The 22,329-nt window shown below is 36.1% G+C and overlaps 5 protein-coding genes across 5 annotated transcripts; 4 read left to right on the top strand and 1 right to left on the bottom strand.

Annotated features, from left to right (window-relative positions):
* Positions 1-5,792: 5,792 nt before the first annotated feature.
* Positions 5,793-6,371, top strand: LOC138866993 (uncharacterized). Its single transcript, XM_070141389.1, has 3 exons — positions 5,793-5,947; positions 6,109-6,189; positions 6,285-6,371. Exons 1-3 carry the CDS (start codon positions 5,809-5,811, stop codon positions 6,296-6,298), a joined length of 234 nt encoding a protein of 77 aa, XP_069997490.1. The 5' UTR covers positions 5,793-5,808; the 3' UTR covers positions 6,299-6,371.
* A 2,882-nt stretch (positions 6,372-9,253) lies between these two features.
* Positions 9,254-9,864, top strand: LOC138866992 (uncharacterized). Its single transcript, XM_070141388.1, has 3 exons — positions 9,254-9,408; positions 9,570-9,650; positions 9,775-9,864. Exons 1-3 carry the CDS (start codon positions 9,270-9,272, stop codon positions 9,786-9,788), a joined length of 234 nt encoding a protein of 77 aa, XP_069997489.1. The 5' UTR covers positions 9,254-9,269; the 3' UTR covers positions 9,789-9,864.
* Positions 9,865-15,579: 5,715 nt separating this feature from the next.
* LOC138866991 (uncharacterized) lies at positions 15,580-16,177 on the top strand. The gene is made up of 3 exons (XM_070141387.1): positions 15,580-15,744; positions 15,906-15,986; positions 16,084-16,177. Exons 1-3 carry the CDS (start codon positions 15,606-15,608, stop codon positions 16,095-16,097), a joined length of 234 nt encoding a protein of 77 aa, XP_069997488.1. The 5' UTR covers positions 15,580-15,605; the 3' UTR covers positions 16,098-16,177.
* Positions 16,178-18,407: 2,230 nt separating this feature from the next.
* Positions 18,408-18,992, top strand: LOC113806778 (uncharacterized). The gene is made up of 3 exons (XM_070141386.1): positions 18,408-18,565; positions 18,722-18,802; positions 18,902-18,992. Exons 1-3 carry the CDS (start codon positions 18,427-18,429, stop codon positions 18,913-18,915), a joined length of 234 nt encoding a protein of 77 aa, XP_069997487.1. The 5' UTR covers positions 18,408-18,426; the 3' UTR covers positions 18,916-18,992.
* A 2,171-nt stretch (positions 18,993-21,163) lies between these two features.
* On the bottom strand, positions 21,164-21,988 carry LOC138866990 (uncharacterized). The gene is made up of 4 exons (XM_070141385.1): positions 21,967-21,988; positions 21,594-21,753; positions 21,352-21,432; positions 21,164-21,245 (listed from the first exon to the last, which is right to left on the bottom strand). The coding sequence occupies exons 1-4, from the start codon at positions 21,967-21,969 to the stop codon at positions 21,232-21,234; spliced, it is 258 nt and encodes an 85-aa protein (XP_069997486.1). The 5' UTR covers positions 21,970-21,988; the 3' UTR covers positions 21,164-21,231.
* Between the last annotated feature and the right edge of the window lie 341 nt (positions 21,989-22,329).

Here is a 22,329-nt window from a genome sequence, read left to right as displayed (position 1 = left end):
AGCCGCTTATTTACTACAGGAATTCAGACACAGAGAAATAGCCGAATGAGAAGTAAGATAATGGAGAGCTAGAATCACTGGGAGGGCATGAGTTACGACCAATGCCTGATGCCTGAAATGAGGTGATGAACATGCTGCCAAAAGGTAAGTCGTCTAGCTTGACCAACATTAAGAGAGAGAGAGAGAGAGAGAGAGAGAGAGGGAGGGAGGGAGGGAGGGAGGGAGGGAGGGAGGGAGGGAGGGAGGAAGGGAGGGAAAGAGAGAGAGTGAGAGAGAGAGAGAGAGAGAGAGAGAGAGAGAGAGAGGGAGGGAGGGAGGGAGGGAGGGAGGGAGGGAGGGAGGGAGAGAGGGAGAGAGGGAGAGAGGGAGGGAGGGAGGGAGAGAGAGGGAGAGAGGGAGAGAGAAAGAGAAAGAGAGAAAGAGAGAAAGAGAGAGAGAGAGGGAGGGAGGGAGGGAGAGAGGGAGGGAGGGAGAGAGGGAGGGAGGGAGGGAGAGAGAGAGAGAGAGAGGGAGAGAGGGAGGGAGGGAGAGAGACAGAGAGAGAGAGAGAGAGAGAGACAGAGACAGAGACAGAGACAGAGAGAGAGAGAGAGAGAGAGAGAGGGAGAGAGAGAGAGAGAGAGAGAGAGAGAGAGAGGGGCAGAGCCGCTTATTTACTACCGGAAGTCGTGTAGCTTGACCAACATAAAGCATGGAATAAAGATGTTATCGTTTTCTGACGAAAGGCAAGAAATAAATCAGCCTCAGGCCTTTTATCCGAAACCTAAGTCTCCGGGACTCTTTGTCCTGATAGAGTAATAATAATAATAATAATACTAGTAATAATAATAATAATAATAATAACAATAATAATAACAATTTAGGGTTTGCTGTGACAGGCTCTTGTGATATCAGTCAATTTGTCTCCGTGACTTCTCCCAAAACCTCTGGGGAAGCCTCTTTGTCCTGATGGAGTAATAATAAAAATAATAATAATAACAATTTAGGGTTTGCTGTGACAGGCTCTTGTGATATCAGTAAATTTGTGGCTTACCTGTTTATGGTGCTTCTAAACTACCCTCTGTGTGCGAGGAATGACCGGGGTTGCCATTCACTTGTAGTACGCTAGATTGCTAGACAACGCTACTACGGTACTACACAGCGTGAGAGTATGAAGATCCTTAGAATAAGCTACAAAAGCAAGAGAGTTTATGACAAATACAGATCTCGTATTTTATTTTCAGAGGAAAGCCGCACGTTGATATTTTTGGATTTTCCAGACGACGACGCTAAGGCAAAACTGCATATATATTGACCTCGGACGGGATCACGACAATTATCGACCGTTAGATTACCTTCGTCCAAATCCTATGACCGTGAATAGAGAAAGAAGTTTATATCTCTAAGCCATAGAACATAAAAAGAAGTTTATATAGAACATATTTATATTTGAACATAGAAAGAAGTTTATATCTCTAAGCCATAGAACATAAAAAGAAGTTTATATAGAACATATTTATATTTGAACATAGAAAGAAGTTTATATCTCTAACCCAAACCTTGTCTTACGTGGCATCTCTTGGTCCTTTTGGGATTTCCACTGATAAGACAAAGAAGGGAGAGAGAGTGGCGTGTTCGTGGGACATTTACCCTGACGAGAGCTGACGGGCGAGTGGCGAGCGAAATGCAGGGAGCGGGTCCGTGGCCTCGGATGGCGTGAGTCACAGGCCCCGGGGAGAGGCTGTCATGTGTCACAGCGACGATGATATGACAGAGCGGTGTCATGTTAAATAGTATAACACAGGAAGAAAGTTTAAGTGCTCGAGACACCGAGGATAAACTCATTCTGTTCGCCATCAAACGCAAAACGTGTCTGTTTGCACGTACACACACGCACACAAATACACAATATATATCTATATATCTCTCTATCTCTATCTATCTATATCTATCTATCTCTATATATATACAAATGAAAAAATATACATATGTGTATGTATATAAAAAATACATATATATATATATATATATATATACATTTATTTATGTGTGTGTGTCTGTGTGTGCGCTTGTGTGTGTGCGTATGTGTATGTATATATGTATATATACATATATATACATACACACACACCACACATATATACATAATTATATACATATACATATGAATATATATATATATATATATACATATATATATATACATACATACATATATATATATATGTATATACATATACATACACATATATATGTATATATATACGCATATATATGTACACACACAAACACACACACACGCACACATACATACATACATACATACATATATATATATATATATATATATATATATATATATATATATATATATATATATATATATATATATTTATATATATGTATATAAATACATACATATATATATATGCATATATAGATACACATATACATATATATACATATACATCATCATCATCACGGAGCTAACGCCGACGGGGGCGCATAGCCGCGTCCACCCTTCGTTTGTACCTGCGAGGATCCTTCACGGCAAGCCGCCAGGCAGGGACTCGGCCCATCTCGAGCTCCTCACGACAGGTTTGATCTATCTGCCCAAGGCTCGACTTCCTAGGTCTTCCCACAGGCTCCTCCACCCAGGGCTGTCTCGAACAGAGACAACCTGGTGGGCAGGATCATTATGAAGAAAGCGAGCCAGGTGGCCGTATAGCCTGAGTTGGCGATCACGGATTGTGCAGGTAATAGGTCCTGTGCCAGTCTCACGGTGCAACCGTTGGTTGAACACATGGTCCCGACAACAGTACCCCATGATCCGGCGCAAGGACCGATTGCAAAAGGCATCAAGACGTGACTCCAAGGCACAGGACAATGTCCAGGTTTCGCTACCGTATAGCAAAACTGGCATTATCAGGGCCTTGAAAACCCGAAGCTTGGTCCTTCTGCACAGGTACCGACATCTCCAAATACTCTTGTTGAGAGAGTTCATGACCCCTGCTGCCAGGCCAATCCGTCTGCTGACTTCTTGGTCTGACAGCCCTGTGTTATGAACTACACTACCAAGGCATGTAAAGCTCTCTGTGACTTCAATGTCCTCGCCGCAAGCACGTACCGACCGAACAGGTTCTCCTAGCAAGTCCCCAAAGTCGTGGATCATGGTCTTGGTCCAGGAGACCTCTAGACCCAAGGGTTTCGTTTCATTACTAAATGCATCCAGAACTACCACTAAGGATTCCAAGGATTCAGATAGAATAACATCAGCAAAGTCAAGGTCTGTAGCCTTGACATTGCCCAGAGTTGCTCCCCAATGACTTTGAATAGTAGCTCTGCCCAGTCCCTGCAAGTGTTGAAAACTGTTGGTGAAAGAGCACAGCCTTGCCTTACTCCTGAACTAACAGGAAAGAAGCTCGACAGGCCCTCACCACACTTTACAGCACTTTCAGTACCAGTATACAGACAGTATACAGACCTGGTATACATACACGTATATATATATATATATATATATATATATATATATATATATATATATATATATATACATACATATATATATATATATATATACATATATATATATATATATATATATATATATATATATATATATATATATATGTGCGTGTGTGTGTGTGTGTGTGTGTGTGTGTGTGTGCGTGTGTGTGTGTGTGTGTGTATGTGTGTGTATCTGTCTCTGTGTGTGTGTTAATGGAAAAACATTACCGTGTTGATATAACGATAGAAAAACCCACAATGCACAAACTAGATTTATTGAAGAAAGTGAGACTCACTTTCTTCATTAAATCTAGTTTGTACATTGTGGGTTTTTCTACCATATTTGTATATGTGTGTGAGTGTGTGTGTGTTTGTGTTTGCATGCATAGGAATAAATCCATACATATATATATATATATATATATATATATATATATATATATATATATATATATATATATACATACCTACAAAGAAGCCTAACTCTAAGGTCTCTCTTGATTTTCACGAGAGCTGTATATAGTTCAAATTGTCTATATTTTGTTTTCTTGAAGCTTTCGTAACCCTTGATTAATTACATATACCTTCGCACTCGGCTTGTGGGTACATCTTAGGATTTTCAGTCATTATACTTTTATGATTTTATTCAACATACCCATCTGTTGTTCTGTTGTTTTAAGACGTTCACATTGCTTCACTGCAATTTCTTGCTCTATGTTTAACCCACTTCCCGCTAATTTATAAAAACAGTCAAGAAATACATTTTGTCTCCCAATTTGCTACTCATTCTGATGTATTTTTCATATTGTAATAGCAGCCAATAGAATGAATAATAGAATAATAATAATAATAATAATAATAATAGAATGGAACAATGGGGGGTTACTGATACCCCAAGGAATAAATGAATTTCTTCGCCTCTGCAGCTGGAGCGCGACGTGAGCTGCTGAAATGGGTCCAATTTCAGAAATTGGATCCGTTTCAGCAGCTCACAAACTGGCAACACAACCTGGCAACTCAACACAGACCCTGGGAGACTCTGATTCGCTAACTCTCTACCTTTTTTTGCAATCAGTAAGTATATTCAAGTAGGTTTGGTATTTTTAATATTCATACACATGATTATATTACTTCATTACTTCCAAAGATATTTGACATATCGTATTATTCCAGAGTTCAGGCGAGTTGCCAGTTTTTCCTATTTAGATGATTGAACGGAGTGTAGTGTTCTGCTTCATAATGTTATCATGTGAGTGAACTGTTTTTTCTTTTTATGTCTTTCGTTTTCCTAGTATATTAAAATAGGTGTTAAAATGTGTCCAACAACTAGCTATAGCATATTGATTCCACAGGGAAGACACTTTTTTATTCGTTTTCTGTGACGATATTCTTGGGTGTTAATAAAATGCGGCATAATATTAATTCTGTTTATCTATGGTTTTATATCTATTAGACTTTAAAGTTATAAACCGGAGAGGGACCGTAATTGGAACTTGGCCATACGGATGCGTGTATGTGTATGACATGTGTATAATAAATTGAAATCTATACTTGCACTCACATACATACATACACATAATCACACACATAAGCGGATATACATATGCAAAGATATAAGCATATACATATATATATATATATATATATATATATATATATATATATGTATATATATATATGTATGTGTGTACATAATGTATATAAACATACACACATATCTATATGTATATGTGGTATGTGTATATAAATGAATATATTTGTATATATAGATGAATTTATTTATGTACACATTTATGTTTATGTTTGTGTTGTCTACAGATGAGAAAATCTCATTTTACTGTTTAATAACCATACTCACACCTCACTTTGAGCTTATTTTCCCCCGTTAGGATAAGGGACTCGTGGAGTGACTCGGCGGAACCCAAGGTCGCCGCCTTCTCGGTTTTCCTGGGCTGAGGGAGTATAAAGCCTCCGCTCCTCCGGCGAGAGGCAGTCGCCCCTCGACGCCTCAACACTCAACATGGTTGGTCAACGAGAGCTGTAGTTTTTACCGCCTCTCTCTATCATCGATATATTTACGTCTCTTTTCAACTTTTTCTCTTTATTCTTCGTGTGTGGAAAATAATAGTATTTTGGATTTTTCCATTTGGCAATATATATATATATATATATATATATATATATATATATATATATATATATATATATATATATATATATATTTATGGTAAAATTCAACATTCTTGAATTGACAAGACTTGCCGTTTAATGAAGATATATATCATGGTTTCCACTCAGGTCCGCGCACTCTTCGCCGTCATGGTCGTGGCCCTCGTGGTCGCCTTCGCCGCCGCCGGTCACTTCGGCGGAGGTGGATTTGGTGGAGGCTTTGGTGGTGGATTTGGCGGAGGAAAATTCGGTGGATTCAGCGGCGGAGGATTCAGAGGTGGATTTGGAGGTAATGTTTCTTATCGTTTCAACGGAAAATAACAGCTGAGTAGGTTGTGCTCGGCCAAAATGGATTCTGTCAAGTGGTCACAAGAGAAGCTTCCCTGCAACAGGAATCTATGAAGAGCATCGGAAGCCAAAGCATTCTAACGAACTCCGGCATTTCCACAGGTGGACACAGAGGCTTCGGTGGAGGTTTCGGAGGATTCGGAGGCGGACACGGAGGGTTCGGAGGAGGACGTGGATTTGGAGGTAAAAAACCGTACCTTCTATTGTCTTGTTTTAAGCTGATAGTAATCCCTGCTGTAACTTTTTCAACTTACTAACGAGTCTCTTATTATTTTCAGGATATGGACGGTAAACCACGACTTCGCACCACCACCTTGACCACAGAAAATGGTATTTTGTATTTCGATAATAAATTTTCATTAAAAAAATAGATGTGTTTACTTTTTATCTTATGAAAAAAAAAAACACAAATGAAGACAAAGGATTAAGATATTCTGCATTTACTCTCTCTCTCAAAGATGCCACATTATATTTATTCTCAAAGGAAATTAAATAAAATGCAACTTATTGTCCATATTGTGAATATTTTAAGCAGCCAGCGTTAGCTAACTACCGATATGGATTTAAAATAATCGAACATCCAAAAATGAAAGGACGACTAATATTTCTTTTTATGCCGAACTGAAAACATGTCAGTCAACAATTCTGCCTTTATCATTACTCTGAAAGACCAGCTTTCGTTGTTAAAGGACAAAAGAAAACTGTCAATACCGCAGTTACTTTTCGGGAAACAAGCAGAAATATCCTTAAGTGTTAAAAGTTAAAGAAATTTCATCGCAGGAAAATTCAAGCACAGAATGACAACCAGTGCAGTTCAAAAGGAATTAGCTGGTGTTATTTTAGATATATTTCTTGTTCCTTTCAGTGTCATTTATTTGCATATATGCATACATGTGCATATGTGTGGATATATATATATATATATATATATATGTGTGTGTGTGTGTGTGTGTGTGTGTGTGTGTGTGTGTGTGTGTGTGTGTGTGTGTGTGTGTGTGTGTGTGTGTGTAGTCATACGTGTATATATATTCATTTATAAGTATCAAACACACACACACACATGTATATATATATATATATATATATATATATATATATATATATATATATATATATATATATATATATATATATATATATATATATATATATGCATGTCTCTGTTTATTTACTGGCACACAAACACGAACACACACATATATATGTGTGTATCTATTTATTTAACTATATTTCTATTGTGTGTACATAGATGTATATAGATGTATGTATGGATGCCCGATTGTGCATATATATTGTATATATGTGTGTGTACATATATATGTACATATATACATATACATTGGTGATATTGACATTATATAGTTTATATATACATATACGTACATTGTAAATATAATTGTGTGTTGCTGCGCGGAAGTTTTCACATATACTCATGTGTATATATACATATATATATTCATATGTGTTTGTCTATATGTGTATGTATATATGTACATATGTGTGTGTGTGTGTTTGTGTATATATACATATCTACATATACATGTCTACATGTGTTTGTATGTATATACATATATATGTATGTATATATATATATATATATATATATATATATATATATATATATATATATATATGTATGTATGCATATATATGTATGCATGTAAATATCCATGTATGTATACATATATATATATATATATATATATATATATATATATATATATATATATATATATATATATATATATATATATATACATGTATATATATATATATATATATATATATATATATATATATATATATATATATATATATGCGAAAGTGGCAGAGACGCCGAGATCCAGAGCGACGGGCGTGCTCGCCATCTGTCCAAGCAGACGATCGGAACCTTTGGACGCGTCCGAGACCCCGTCGCCAGCGCCCAGCAGCGCGATTTTCACTCGTGGGGCCGACTCACTGACTTTATTTTCTCATTGTTTACGTATATATATATATATATATATATATATATATATATATATATATATGTATATATATATATATACATATATATATATATATATATATATATATATATATATATATATATATATATATATATATATATATATATATATATATATGTTCGCTTTGTTTTGCACTAATAAACCTACTCATCATTATGTTTCTTCTATACCCACAAGATATATAGAATTGACTTAATGATCGTATAATGTACAGACCTTTTATATCTTTTCCGTGCAGCTATTGTGAGCATTTAGAGCACCCAGCGTTAGCTAGCTACTGATATGTATTTAGAAATAATCGAACATCCAAAAATGAAAGACTACTACTGTTTCTTTTTATGCCAAACTTAATATACATGTCAATCAACAATTATGCCTTTATGATTACTCTTAAAGACTAGCTTTCTTCGTCAAAATGAGAAAAATGGTCATATGATAATATCACTAAAAATCGCACACACGCACATTTATATGTATATATATATATATATATATATATATATATATATATATATATATATATATATATATATATATATATATATGTATGTGTTTGTGTGGTGTGGGAGTGTATGTATATTCATATATATACATATAATGTACATAAGCATATATATATATATATATATATATATATATATATATATATATATATATATATATATATATGTGTGTGTGTGTGTGTGTGTGTGTGTGTGTGTGTGTGTGTGTGATGTGTATTCATATTCATGTATGTATGTGCACATATATATAAGTATATATACAGGGAATTAGATAAAAGCAATATGTAAAATAAATAAATCCAAGTTCGCCTTTATGATACAGATATACGCGCGTGTGACTCATGATCTTTCCGCCCAAAAAATCTTCATTATTTCCCCCGTTAGGATAAGGGACTCGTGGAGTGACTCGGCGGAACCCAAGGTCGCCGCCTTCTCGGTTTTCCTGGGCTGAGGGAGTATAAAGCCTCCGCTCCTCCGGCGAGAGGCAGTCGCCCCTCGACGCCTCAACACTCAACATGGTTTGTCAACGAGAGCTGCAGTTTTTACCACCTCTCTCTATCATCGATATATTTACGTCTCTTTTCAACTTTTTTCTCTTTCTTCTTCGTGTGGGAAATAATAGTATTTTGGATTTTGCCATATGGCGATAAATATATATAGTAAAATACTACATTCTTGAATTGACAAGACTTGCCATTCAATCAAGATGTATATCATGGTTTCCACTCAGGTCCGCGCACTCTTCGCCGTCATGGTCGTGGCCCTCGTGGTCGCCTTCGCCGCCGCCGGTCACTTCGGCGGAGGTGGATTTGGTGGAGGCTTTGGTGGTGGATTTGGCGGAGGGAAATTCGGTGGATTCAGCGGCGGAGGATTCAGAGGTGGATTCGGAGGTAATGTTTCTTATCGTTTCAACGGAAAATAACAGCTGAGTAGGTTGTGCTCGGCCTAAATTGGTTCTATCAAGTGGTCACAAGAGAAGCTTCCCTGCAACAGGAATCTATGAAGAGCATCGGAAGCCAAAGCATTCTAACGAACTCCGGCATTTCCACAGGTGGACACAGAGGCTTCGGTGGAGGTTTCGGAGGATTCGGAGGCGGACACGGAGGGTTCGGAGGAGGACGTGGATTTGGAGGTAAAAAACCGTACTCTCTCTTGTCTTGTTTTAAGCTGATAGTAATCCCTGTTGTAACTGTATTTTTTAATCCCTGTTGTAACTGTGTTTTTCAACTTATTAACGAGTCTCTTATTATTTTTAGGATATGGACGGTAGACCACGACTTCGCACCACCACCTTGACCACAGAAAATGGTATTTTGTATTTCGATAATAAATTTTAATTAAAAAAATAGACGTGTTTACTTTTTATCTTATGAAAAAACACAAATGAAGACAAAGGATTAAGATATGCCGCATTGGCTCTCTCTCTCTCTCTCAAAGATGTAACATCATATTTTTTCCCAAAGAAAATCAAATAAAATGCAACTTAGAAAATACCGCAGTTACTTTTCGGGAAATAAACAGAAAAATCCTTAAGTGTTAAAAGTTAAAGAAATTTCCTCGCAGGAAAATTCAAGCACAGAATGACAACCAGTGCAGTCCAAAAGGAATTAGCTGGTGTTATTTTAGATACATCTTTTGTTCCTTTCAGTGTCTGTGCATTCATTTATTTGTTTATATGCATGCATGTGTTTGTGTGCGTGGATAAATATATAGATAAATATATATCAAACACATACACACTCACATATATACATATATGTATATGCATGTGTCTACATAATCACAGGCACACAAACACGCACACACACATAATATGTATGTATGCGTATCTATTTATCTATCTATATTTCTTTTTATTTTATGGTGTTCATACATATGGGTATATTTGTACATACATATTTATGTTTATATACATATACATTTCCATATACACACAGGTTGTAAAGATAATATATACTGTGTGTTTACATATATGTATATATGGAGGCCCGATTATGCATATATCTTATTTATATGTGTGTACACACACACACACACACACACACACACATACATATATATATATATATATATGTATATATATATATTGGTGATATTTACATTATATATTGTGTACATCTACAAAAATACGTTATTGCGCGAAAGTTTTCACATACACTCATGCGTGTGTATATATATACATGTATGTATATATATGGGTGTGGGTGTGGGTATGTCTATACACATTTATATGTGTGTATATACATATATATGTGTATATATACACATATATACATATACATATTTATATGCGTGTGTTTATATATATGTAGGTAGGTATATATATGAATGCATGTAAATATCCATATAATATATGTATATACATACGTATATGCGAAAGCGGCAGAGACGGCGAGATCCAGAGCGACGGGCGTGCTCGCCATCTGTCCAAGCAGACGATCGGAACCTTTGGACGCGTCCGAGACCCCGTCGCCAGCGCCCAGCAGCACGATTGTCACTCATGGGGCCGACTCACTGACTTCAATTTTCTTATTGTTTACATATATGTATTCGTGTGTGTGTGTGTGTTCGCTTTGTTTTCCACTAATAGACTTATTTATCGCCATGTTCCTTCTATGCCCACATAATATATAGAATTGCCTGAATGACCGAAGAATGTACAGACCTTATATATTTTTCTCTTGTACTTATTGCTCATATTATGTGTATTTAGAGTACCCAGCGTCAGCTAGCTACGGATATGTATTTAGAAGTAATCGAACATCCAAAAATGAAAGACCTGTTTTTTTTTTTTTTTTTTTTTTGCCAAACTTCATACATATGTCAATCAACAATTATTCCTTAATGATTAGCCTTAAAGCAAGCTTTCTTCGTCAAAATGGTAAAAATTGTCATATAATATTATCACTAAAAATCACACACACGCACACACACACACACACACACACACACACACACACACACACACACACACACACACATATATATATATATATATATATATATATATATATATATATATATATATATATATATGTATATATGTGTGTGTGTGTGTGTGTGTGTGTGTGTGGTGTGGGAGTGTATGTATATTCATATATATACATATAATGTATATATGTATATATATATATATATATATATATATATATATATATATATATATATATATATATATATATATACCAATATGTAAATATGTATTCATATTCTTATATGTATGTCTGTGTGCATACATACAAATATATATACAGGGAATTAGATAAAAGCAATATGTAGAATTAATATATCTACGTTCGCTTTCATGATACAGATATACGCACGTGTGTGACTCATGATCTTTCCGCCCAAAAATCCCTTCATTCTTTCCCCCGTTAGGATAAGGGACTCGTGGAGTGACTCGGCGGAACCCAAGGTCGCCGCCTTCTCGGTTTTCCTGGGCTGAGGGAGTATAAAGCCTCCGCTCCTCCGGCGAGAGGCAGTCGCCCCTCGACGCCTCAACACTCAACATGGTTTGTCAACGAGAGCTGTAGTTTTTACCACCTCTCTCTATCATCTATATATTTACGTCTCTTTTCAACCTTTTCTCTTTATTCTTCGTGTGTGGAAAATAATAGTATTTTGGAGTTTGACATATGGTAAAATATATATATATATATAGTAAAATTCTACATTCTTGAATTGACAAGACTTGCCGTTTAATCAAGATATATATCATGGTTTCCACTCAGGTCCGCGCACTCTTCGCCGTCATGGTCGTGGCCCTCGTGGTCGCCTTCGCCGCCGCCGGTCACTTCGGCGGAGGCGGATTTGGTGGAGGCTTTGGTGGTGGATTTGGCGGAGGGAAATTCGGTGGATTCAGCGGCGGAGGATTCAGAGGTGGATTTGGAGGTAATGTTTCTTATCGTTTCACCGGAAAATAACAGCTGAGTAGGTTGTGCTCGGCCAAAATGGATTCTGTCAAGTGGTCACAACAGAAGCTTCCCTGCAACACAAATCTATGAAGAGCATCGGAAGCCAAAGCATTCTAACGAACTCCGGCATTTCCACAGGTGGACACAGAGGCTTCGGTGGAGGTTTCGGAGGATTCGGAGGCGGACACGGAGGGTTCGGAGGAGGACGTGGATTTGGAGGTAAAAAACCGAACTCTCTATTGTCTTGTTTTAAGCTGATAGTAATCCCTGTTGTAATTGTATTTTTCAACTTACTAACGAGTCTCTTATCATTTTCAGGATATGGACGGTAAACCACCACCTTGACCACAGAAAATGGTATTTTGTATTTCGGTAATAAAGTTTTCATAAAAAATATGTTTACTTTTCATCTTATGAAGAAACAAGATAAAGGAGTAAGATGTGCCGCATTTCCTCTCTCTCTCTCTCAAAGATGCATCATATTCTTTCTCAAAGAGAAACAAATTAACTACGGCATGAAATATGCCGTAGTTACTTTTCGGGAAACAAGCAAAAATATGAACATTATAACCTTTCCGAGCAACTAGGCGCTTACTAGCATCCATAGACATTACCCACCTACTCATACATGAGTAAGGATGGCGAAGTTTCACACTCACTCCCCGTGGGCACTCGGTATTTATGGACAGAGCAGGACGAATCCCAAATCAGATAACCTGAGGTGCATTCTCTGAAAGATGGAATAATGCATTACCGCATTTTTATCATGAACATTATAACCTCTCCGATCGGGATTCGATCCCTCGCCGCCAATGCACGTGAATGCAAGACGGCCACTTGCAGGGAAATTCAAGCACAGAATGACAACCAGTGCAGTCCAAAAGGAATTAGCTGGTGTTATTTCAGATACATTTTTTCTTCCTTTCAGTGTCTGTGCATTCGTTTATTTGCACATATGCATGCATGTGTATGCGCGTGTGTGGATACATACATACATATATATATATATATATATATATATATATATATATATATATATATATGTATGTATGTATGTATATGTATATATATTCATTTATAAGTATCAATCATACACACACACACACACACACACACACACACACACACACACACACACACACACACACACACACACACACACACACACACACACACACACATATATATATATATATATATATATATATATATATATATATATATATATATATATATGCATGTGTCTACAAATTCATTGGCACACAAACCCGCACCCACACATATATGTGTATATATACGTATCTACTTATCTATATTTCTATTGTGTGTATGTATTCAAATGCATGTTTTATGGTGTTCATGCATATATGCATATTTATACATATGGTTATATTTGTATTTATATAATCATATGTACACATAAATGGTAAAGATAATATATACTGTGTATATATATATGTATGGATGGATGCCCGTATGTATATATGTTATATATGTGTGTGAGTGTGTGTGTGTGCATGTATATATACCTATATACATATATAGAGGTGATATAGAGATTATTTAGTGTAGATGTAAATATACTTACATTGCAAATATATTTATGTGTTGCTGCTCGAAAGTTTGCATATATATATATATATGTATGTATGTATGTATGTATGTATATGCATGTATATATACATATACGTATAAGTGTGTGTGTCTATATGTATATGTATATATATGGATATATATACATAAATATATGCATAAATATACATAAATATATATGTGTATATATACAAATGTGTATATACATATGTATGTCAGTATGTATGTGTATATATAAATGTGTGTGTGTGTTTGTATGTAAACATTCCTATAATATCCATATATATATATACACATGCATGCGAAAGTGGCAGAGACGCCGAGATCCAGAGCGACGGGCGTGCTCGCCATCTGTCCAAGCAGACGATCGGAACCTTTGGACGCGTCCGAGACCCCGTCGCCAGCGCCCAGCAGCGCGATTGTCACTCATGGGGCCGACTCACTGACTTCAATTTTCTTATTGTTTACATATATATACATATATGTGTGTGTGTGTTCGTTTTACTTTAAACTAATAAACTTACTAGTATGTTCCTTCTATACCCACACAAGATATATAGATTTGACTGAATGACTCCGTACAGTGTACAGACCTTATATATCTTTTCTTTATATTTATTGTCCATGTTGTATTTGGACCAGCCAGCGTTGGCTAGCTATAAACATGCAGATATAAAATCAAGTATCCAAAAATGAAAAGACTACTAATATTTATTTTTTTTACGCAAACTTAATACATAAATTAATCAACAATTGTGCCTTTATGATTACTCTTAAATGCTAGTTTTCTTCGTCAAAATGGACATGAGTGCCATATGTAATTATCACTAAAAGTCACACACACACATACACACACATATATTTGTGTGTGTGTGTGTATGTGTGTGTTTTTGTGTGGTGTAGGAGTGTATGTATATTCATATATATTTACATGTAATGTACATATGCATATATATATATATATATATATATATATATATATATATATATATATATATATATATATATATATATACAACTATGTAGATATGTATTTATATTATTATATGTATGTCTGTGTGCATATATACAAATATATATACAGGGAATTAGGTAAAAGCAATATGTAGAATAAATAAATCTAAGTCCGCCTTTATGATACAGATATACGCACGTGTGTGACTCATGATCTTTCCGCCCAAAAATCCCTTCATTATTTCCCCCGTTAGGATAAGGGACTCGTGGAGTGACTCGGCGGAACCCAAGGTCGCCGCCTTCTCGGTTTTCCTGGGCTGAGGGAGTATAAAGCCTCCGCTCCTCCGGCGAGAGGCAGTCGCCCCTCGACGCCTCAACACTCAACATGGTTTGTCAACGAGAGCTGTAGTTTTTACCACCTCTCTCTATCATCGATATATTTACGTCTCTTTTCATCTTTGTCACTTTTACTCTTCGTGTGTGGGAAATAATAGTATTTTGGATTTTTTCATATGGCAAAAAAATATATATATAGTAAAATTCTACATTCTTGAATTGACAAGACTTGCCGTTTAATCAAGATGTATATCATGGTTTCCACTCAGGTCCGCGCACTCTTCGCCGTCATGGTCGTGGCCCTCGTGGTCGCCTTCGCCGCCGCCGGTCACTTCGGCGGAGGTGGATTTGGTGGAGGCTTTGGTGGTGGATTTGGCGGAGGAAAATTCGGTGGATTCAGCGGCGGAGGATTCAGAGGTGGATTTGGAGGTAATGTTTCTTATCGTTTCACCGGAAAATAACAGCTGAGGAGGTTGTGCTCGGCCAAAATGGATTCTGTCAAGTGGTCACAAGAGAAGCTTCCCTGCAACAGGAATCTATGAAGAGCATCGGAAGCCAAAGCATTCTAACGAACTCCGGCATTTCCACAGGTGGACACAGAGGCTTCGGTGGAGGTTTCGGAGGATTCGGAGGCGGACACGGAGGGTTCGGAGGAGGACGTGGATTTGGAGGTAAAAAACCGTACTCTCTATTGTCTTGTTTTAAGCTGATAGTAATCCCTGTCATTAATGTATTTATCAACTTACTAACGAGTCTTGTTATTTATAGGATATGGACGGTAGACCACGACTTCGCACCACAACCTTGACCACAGAAAATAGCATTTTGTATTTCGATAATAAATTTTCATTAAAAAAAAAAAAATAATGTGTTTACTTTTTATCTTATGAAAAAACACAAATGAAGACAAAGGATTAAGATATTCCGCATTTGCTCTCTCTCTCAAAGATGTAACATCATATTTATTCTCAAAGGAAATCAAATAAATTCCAGCTTAGATAATACCGCAGTTACTTTTCGGGAAATAAACAGAAAAATCCTTAAGTGTAAAAAGTTAAAGAAATTTCCTCGCAGGAAAATTCAAGCACAGAATGACAACCAGTGCAGTCCAAAAGGAATTAGCTTGTTACTTTAGATACATTTTTTGTTCCTTTCAGTGTCTGTGCATTCATTTATTTGTTTATATGCATGCATGTGTAGGTGTGTGTGGATATATATATATATATATATATATATATATATATATATATATATATATATATATATATATATATATATATATATATAAATGTCTACATACTCATTTATATGTTTACACACACACACTCATATATATGCATGTGCCTTATATTCACTGGCACACAGACACGCACACACACGCATATATATATGTGTATATACGTATCTACATTTCTATTGTGTGTATATATTCAAATACACATTTTATGGTATTCATGCATATATGCATATTTATACACATATGTTTATTTATATATATGTATATATACACATAGTTTGCAAAGATAATATATACTGTGTATATATATGTATATACATATGAATGGATAGATGCCCGATTGTGTATATATATGTTATATACATGTGTGCGTGTGTGCGCATGTATATGTACATATATACATATACATAGGTGATATAGAGATTATATAATGTATATGTACATATACGTACATTGTAAATATATGTACTCATGTATATGTATATATATACATATATATGTGTGTGTGTGTCTGTATGTATGTATATATATGTATATATACATATATATATCTGTCTGTCTATATATATATATGTATGTGTTTGTATGTAAATTTCCATATAATATATGTATATACATACGTGCATGCAAAAGTGGCAGAGACGCCGAGATCCAGAGCGACGGGCGTGCTCGCCATCTGTCCAAGCAGACGATCGGAACCTTTGGACGCGTCCGAGACCCCGTCGCCAGCGCCCAGCAGCGCGATTTTCACTCATGGGGCCGACTCACTGACTTGAATTTTCTTATTGTTTACATATATGTATTCGTGTGTGTGTGTGTGTGCGTTTTGTTTTCCACTAATAGACATTTATCGCCTTGTTCCTTCTATACCCACATGATATATAGAATTGCCTGAATGACCGAAGAATGTACAGACCTTATATATCTTTTCCTTGTGCTTATTGTTCATATTATGTGTATTTAGAGCACCCAGCGTTAGCTAGATACTGATATGTATTTAGAAATAATCGAACATCCAAAAATGAAAGGATTACTACTGTTTCTTTTTATGCCAAACTTGATACATATGTCAATCAACAATTATGCCTTTATGATTACTCTTAAAGACCAGCTTTCTTCGTCAAAATGTGCATAATTGTCATATATTATCACTAAAAATCACACACACGCACATATATATGTATATATATATATGTGTGTGTTAGTGTGTGTGTTTGTGTGTGGTGTGGGAGTGAATGTATATTCATATATACATATAATGTACATATGTATATATATATATATATATATATATATATATATATATATATATATATAAATATGTAAATATGTATTCATATTCATATATGTTGGTGTGCATATATATAAATATGTATACTGGAATTATATAAAAGTAATATGTAGAATAAATAAATCTACGTTCGCGTTTATGATACAGATATACGCACGTGTGTGACTCATGATCTTTCCGTCCAAAAATCCGTTCATTATTTCCCCCGTTAGGATAAGGGACTCGTGGAGTGACTCGGCGGAACCCAAGGTCGCCGCCTTCTCGGTTTTCCTGGGCTGAGGGAGTATAAAGCCTCCGCTCCTCCGGCGAGAGGCAGTCGCCCCTCGACGCCTCAACACTCAACATGGTTTGTCAACGAGAGCTGTAGTTTTTACCACCTCTCTCTCTATCATCGATATATCTACATCTCTTTTCAACTTTTTCTCTTTATTCTTCGTGTGTGGAAAATAATAGCATTTTGGATTTTGACATATGGCAAAAAAATACTTATAGTAAAATTCTACATTCTTGAATTGACAAGACTTGCCGTTTAATCAAGATATATATCATGGCTTCCACTCAGGTCCGCGCACTCTTCGCCGTCATGGTCGTGGCCCTCGTGGTCGCCTTCGCCGCCGCCGGTCACTTCGGCGGAGGTGGATTTGGTGGAGGCTTTGGTGGTGGATTTGGCGGAGGAAAATTCGGTGGATTCAGCGGCGGAGGATTCAGAGGTGGATTTGGAGGTAATGTTTCTTATCGTTTTAAAGGAAAATAACAGCTGAGTAGGTTGTGCCAAAATTGGTTCTATCAAGTGGTCACAAGAGAAGCTTCCCTGCAACACGAATCTATGAAGAGCATCGGAAGCCAAAGCATTCTAACGAACTCCGGCATTTCCACAGGTGGACACAGAGGCTTCGGTGGAGGTTTCGGAGGATTCGGAGGCGGACACGGAGGGTTCGGAGGAGGACGTGGATTTGGAGGTAAAAAACCGTACCTTCTATTGTCTTGTTTTAAGCTGATAGTAATCCCTGTTGTAACTGTATTTTTCAACTTACTAACGAGTCTCTTATTATTTTCAGGATATGGACGGTAGACCACGACTTCGCACCACAACCTTGACCACAGAAAATGGTATTTTGTATTTCGATAATAAATTTTCATTAAAAAAATAGATGTGTTTACTTTTTATCTTATGAAAGAACACAAATGAAGACAAAGGATTAAGATATGCCGCATTGGCTCTCTCTTTCAAAGATGCCACATTATATTTATTCCCAAAGGAAATCAAATAAAATGCAACTTAGAAAATACCGCAGTTACTTTTCGGGAAACAAGCAGAAATATCCTTAAGTGTTAAAAGTTAAAGAAATTTCCTCGCAGGAAAATTCAAGCACAGAATGACAACCAGTGCAGTCCAAAAGGAATTAGCTGGTGTTATTTTAGATACATTTTTTGTTCCTTTCAGTGTCTGTGCATTCATTTATTTGCATATATGCATGCATGTGTATGTGTGTGTGGATATATATATATATATATATATATATATATATATATATATACATATATATGTCTACATATTCATTTATAAGTATACACACACCCATATATATGCATGTGCCTCATATTCACTGGCACACAGACACGCAGACACACGCATATATATGTACATACGTATCCACATTTCTATTGCGCGTATATATTCAAATACACATTTTATGGTATTCATGTATATATGCATATTTATACACATGTTTATTTATATATATGTATATATACACATAGTTTGCAAACATAATATATACTGTGTATATATATGTATGTATATATATATATATATATATATATATATATATATATATATATATATATATATATATATGAATGGATAGACGCCCGATTGTGAATATATGTTATATATATGTGTGCATGTATATGTACATATATACATATACATGGGTGATATAGAGATTATATAATGTATATGTACATATACGTACATTGTAAATATATGTACTCATGTATATGTATACATTTACATATATATGTATGTGTCTATATGTATAAGTATATATATGTATATATACATATATACATATATATATCTGTCTGTATGTATATATGCATGTGTTTGTATGTAAATATCCATATTATATATGTATATACATGCGTATGTGCGAAAGTGGCAGAGACGCCGAGATCCAGAGTGACGGGCGTGCTCGCCATCTGTCCAAGCAGACGATCGGAACCTTTGGACGCGTCCGAGACCCCGTCGCCAGCGCCCAGCAGCGCGATTTTCACTCATGGGGCCGACTCACTGACTTTATTCTCTCATTGTTTACGTATATATATATATATATATATATATATATATATATATATATATATATATATATATATATATATATATATTCACTTTATTCTGCACTAATAAACTCACTCGTCACTATGTTCCTTCTATATCCATAAGATATATAGAATTGACTGAATGATCGTATAATGTACAGAACTTATATTTCTTTTGCTTGTATTTATTGTTCATATTATGTGTATTTAGAGCACCCAGCGTTAGCTAGCTACGGATATGCATTTAGAAATAATCGAACATCCAAAAATGAAAGACTACTACTGTTTCTTTTTATGCCAAACTTAATACAATTGGCGACCAACGCCGACCGCAGCCAAGGGGACCGAAGGCGGAGATTTCAACGAGCCACAGAACGTGATCTTCGGACCCAAAGCGGACGGGGTAGCCTGCCTGGGCATTTCTGGGTCAGTCTATGGTTTAATAGAGAAATTCCGTCATGCGGGAATCAGCTGATAATTATCATTCCTGAAACGCTGTGATGACGTGTTTCAAGGAGCTTCAAATTTGGCTAAATGTGGTCTTGCATTTTCTACCTGTTTTTTCCCTTGTGAGTGTAAGTTATCGACCTACTTGAAAATTAAACTTATTTGCTTATGTCATGTTTGTATATCACATTTTTGGTAGAACTATTCTATCCTATCTCTCATGTCGATTTTATATCAGCAGTTCGGAAGTTGATGAAAGAAAAATAATCAGACATAATAGTTTCTAGAATTCCTAATTTTAAATACTTTCATGGCCGAAGGTTTTAAAGTAATCCCTAGTCAAAGATAAATAAAAAAATATTACTGATACACTACTAGATAATTTCCAGGTGGACTAAACTGGTTGCCTATATAGTTTGTTTACGAATGTGATAAAATGATGTTTTTCAATTATTTCAATTATTTCAAATGATATTTTCAATTATATTCGGGGTAACTTAAGCTTTTCAAAAATGTTCATACTTCATGTGGGAAAAAAGTAAACACTCGAGTCTCTTTGATGGTCGCTTTATTATCGAAAAATACGAATATGATCTGTTGTGGTCCGAGAGGCAATGGTTTACCGCCCATATCCTAGGAAATAATAAAAAAAAAAGATTAGGAAGCTGCAGATAAAGGAACAGGAACTTAAAAAAAAAGAAATATATATGTGTATGTGCGTGTAGACTTTATACTTTACCTCCAAATCCACGTCCTCCTCCGAACCCTCCGTGTCCGCCTCCGAATCCTCCGAAACCTCCACCGAAGCCTCTGTGTCCACCTGTGGAAATGCCGGAGTTCGTTAGAATGCTTTGGCTTCCGATGCTCTTCATAGATTTGTGTTGCAGGGAAGCTTCTCTTGTGACCACTTGACAGAATCCATTTTGGCCGAGCACAACCAACTCAGCTGTTATTTTCCGGTGAAACGATAAGAAACATTACCTCCAAATCCACCTCTGAATCCTCCGCCGCTGAATCCACCGAATTTCCCTCCGCCAAATCCACCACCAAAGCCTCCACCAAATCCACCTCCGCCGAAGTGACCGGCGGCGGCGAAGGCGACCACGAGGGCCACGACCATGACGGCGAAGAGTGCGCGGACCTGAGTGGAAACCATGATATATATCTTCATTAAACGGCAAGTCTTGTCAATTCAAGAATGTAGAATTTTACTATATATATATTTTGCCATATGTCAAAATCCAAAATACTATTATTTTCCACACACGAAGAATAAAGAGAAAAAGTTGAAAAGAGACGTAAATATATCGATGATAGAGAGAGGTGGTAAAAACTACAGCTCTCGTTGACAAACCATGTTGAGTGTTGAGGCGTCGAGGGGCGACTGCCTCTCGCCGGAGGAGCGGAGGCTTTATACTCCCTCAGCCCAGGAAAACCGAGAAGGCGGCGACCTTGGGTTCCGCCGAGTCACTCCACGAGTCTCTTATCCTAACGGGGTAAATAATGAACGGATTTTTGGGCGGAAAGATCATGAGTCACACACGTGCGTATATCTGTATCATAAAGGCAGACTTAGAGTTATTTATTCTACATATTGCTTTTATTTAATTCCCTGTATAAATACTTATGCATATGCACACAGGCATACATATAATAATATAAATACATATCTACATAGTTGTATATATATATATATATATATATATATATATATATA

Source organism: Penaeus vannamei, chromosome 28 (assembly GCF_042767895.1).
Source record: "Penaeus vannamei isolate JL-2024 chromosome 28, ASM4276789v1, whole genome shotgun sequence".
NCBI classification, from domain to species: domain Eukaryota; kingdom Metazoa; phylum Arthropoda; class Malacostraca; order Decapoda; family Penaeidae; genus Penaeus; species Penaeus vannamei.
The sequence above is the reverse complement of the archived record's forward strand: the minus strand, read 5'-3'. Positions and strand labels throughout refer to the sequence as shown.

Coding starts and splice junctions, on each gene's coding strand:
- LOC113806778 (XM_070141386.1), top strand. CDS start 18,427: ATGGTCGTGGCCCTCGTGGTCGCCTTCGCCGCCGCCGGTCACTTCGGC. Junction 18,566..18,721: donor ATTCAGAGGTGGATTTGGAG/GTAATGTTTCTT, acceptor GCATTTCCACAG/GTGGACACAGAGGCTTCGGT.
- LOC138866990 (XM_070141385.1), bottom strand. Junction 21,433..21,593: donor ATTCAGAGGTGGATTTGGAG/GTAATGTTTCTT, acceptor GCATTTCCACAG/GTGGACACAGAGGCTTCGGT.
- LOC138866991 (XM_070141387.1), top strand. CDS start 15,606: ATGGTCGTGGCCCTCGTGGTCGCCTTCGCCGCCGCCGGTCACTTCGGC. Junction 15,745..15,905: donor ATTCAGAGGTGGATTTGGAG/GTAATGTTTCTT, acceptor GCATTTCCACAG/GTGGACACAGAGGCTTCGGT.
- LOC138866992 (XM_070141388.1), top strand. CDS start 9,270: ATGGTCGTGGCCCTCGTGGTCGCCTTCGCCGCCGCCGGTCACTTCGGC. Junction 9,409..9,569: donor ATTCAGAGGTGGATTCGGAG/GTAATGTTTCTT, acceptor GCATTTCCACAG/GTGGACACAGAGGCTTCGGT.
- LOC138866993 (XM_070141389.1), top strand. CDS start 5,809: ATGGTCGTGGCCCTCGTGGTCGCCTTCGCCGCCGCCGGTCACTTCGGC. Junction 5,948..6,108: donor ATTCAGAGGTGGATTTGGAG/GTAATGTTTCTT, acceptor GCATTTCCACAG/GTGGACACAGAGGCTTCGGT.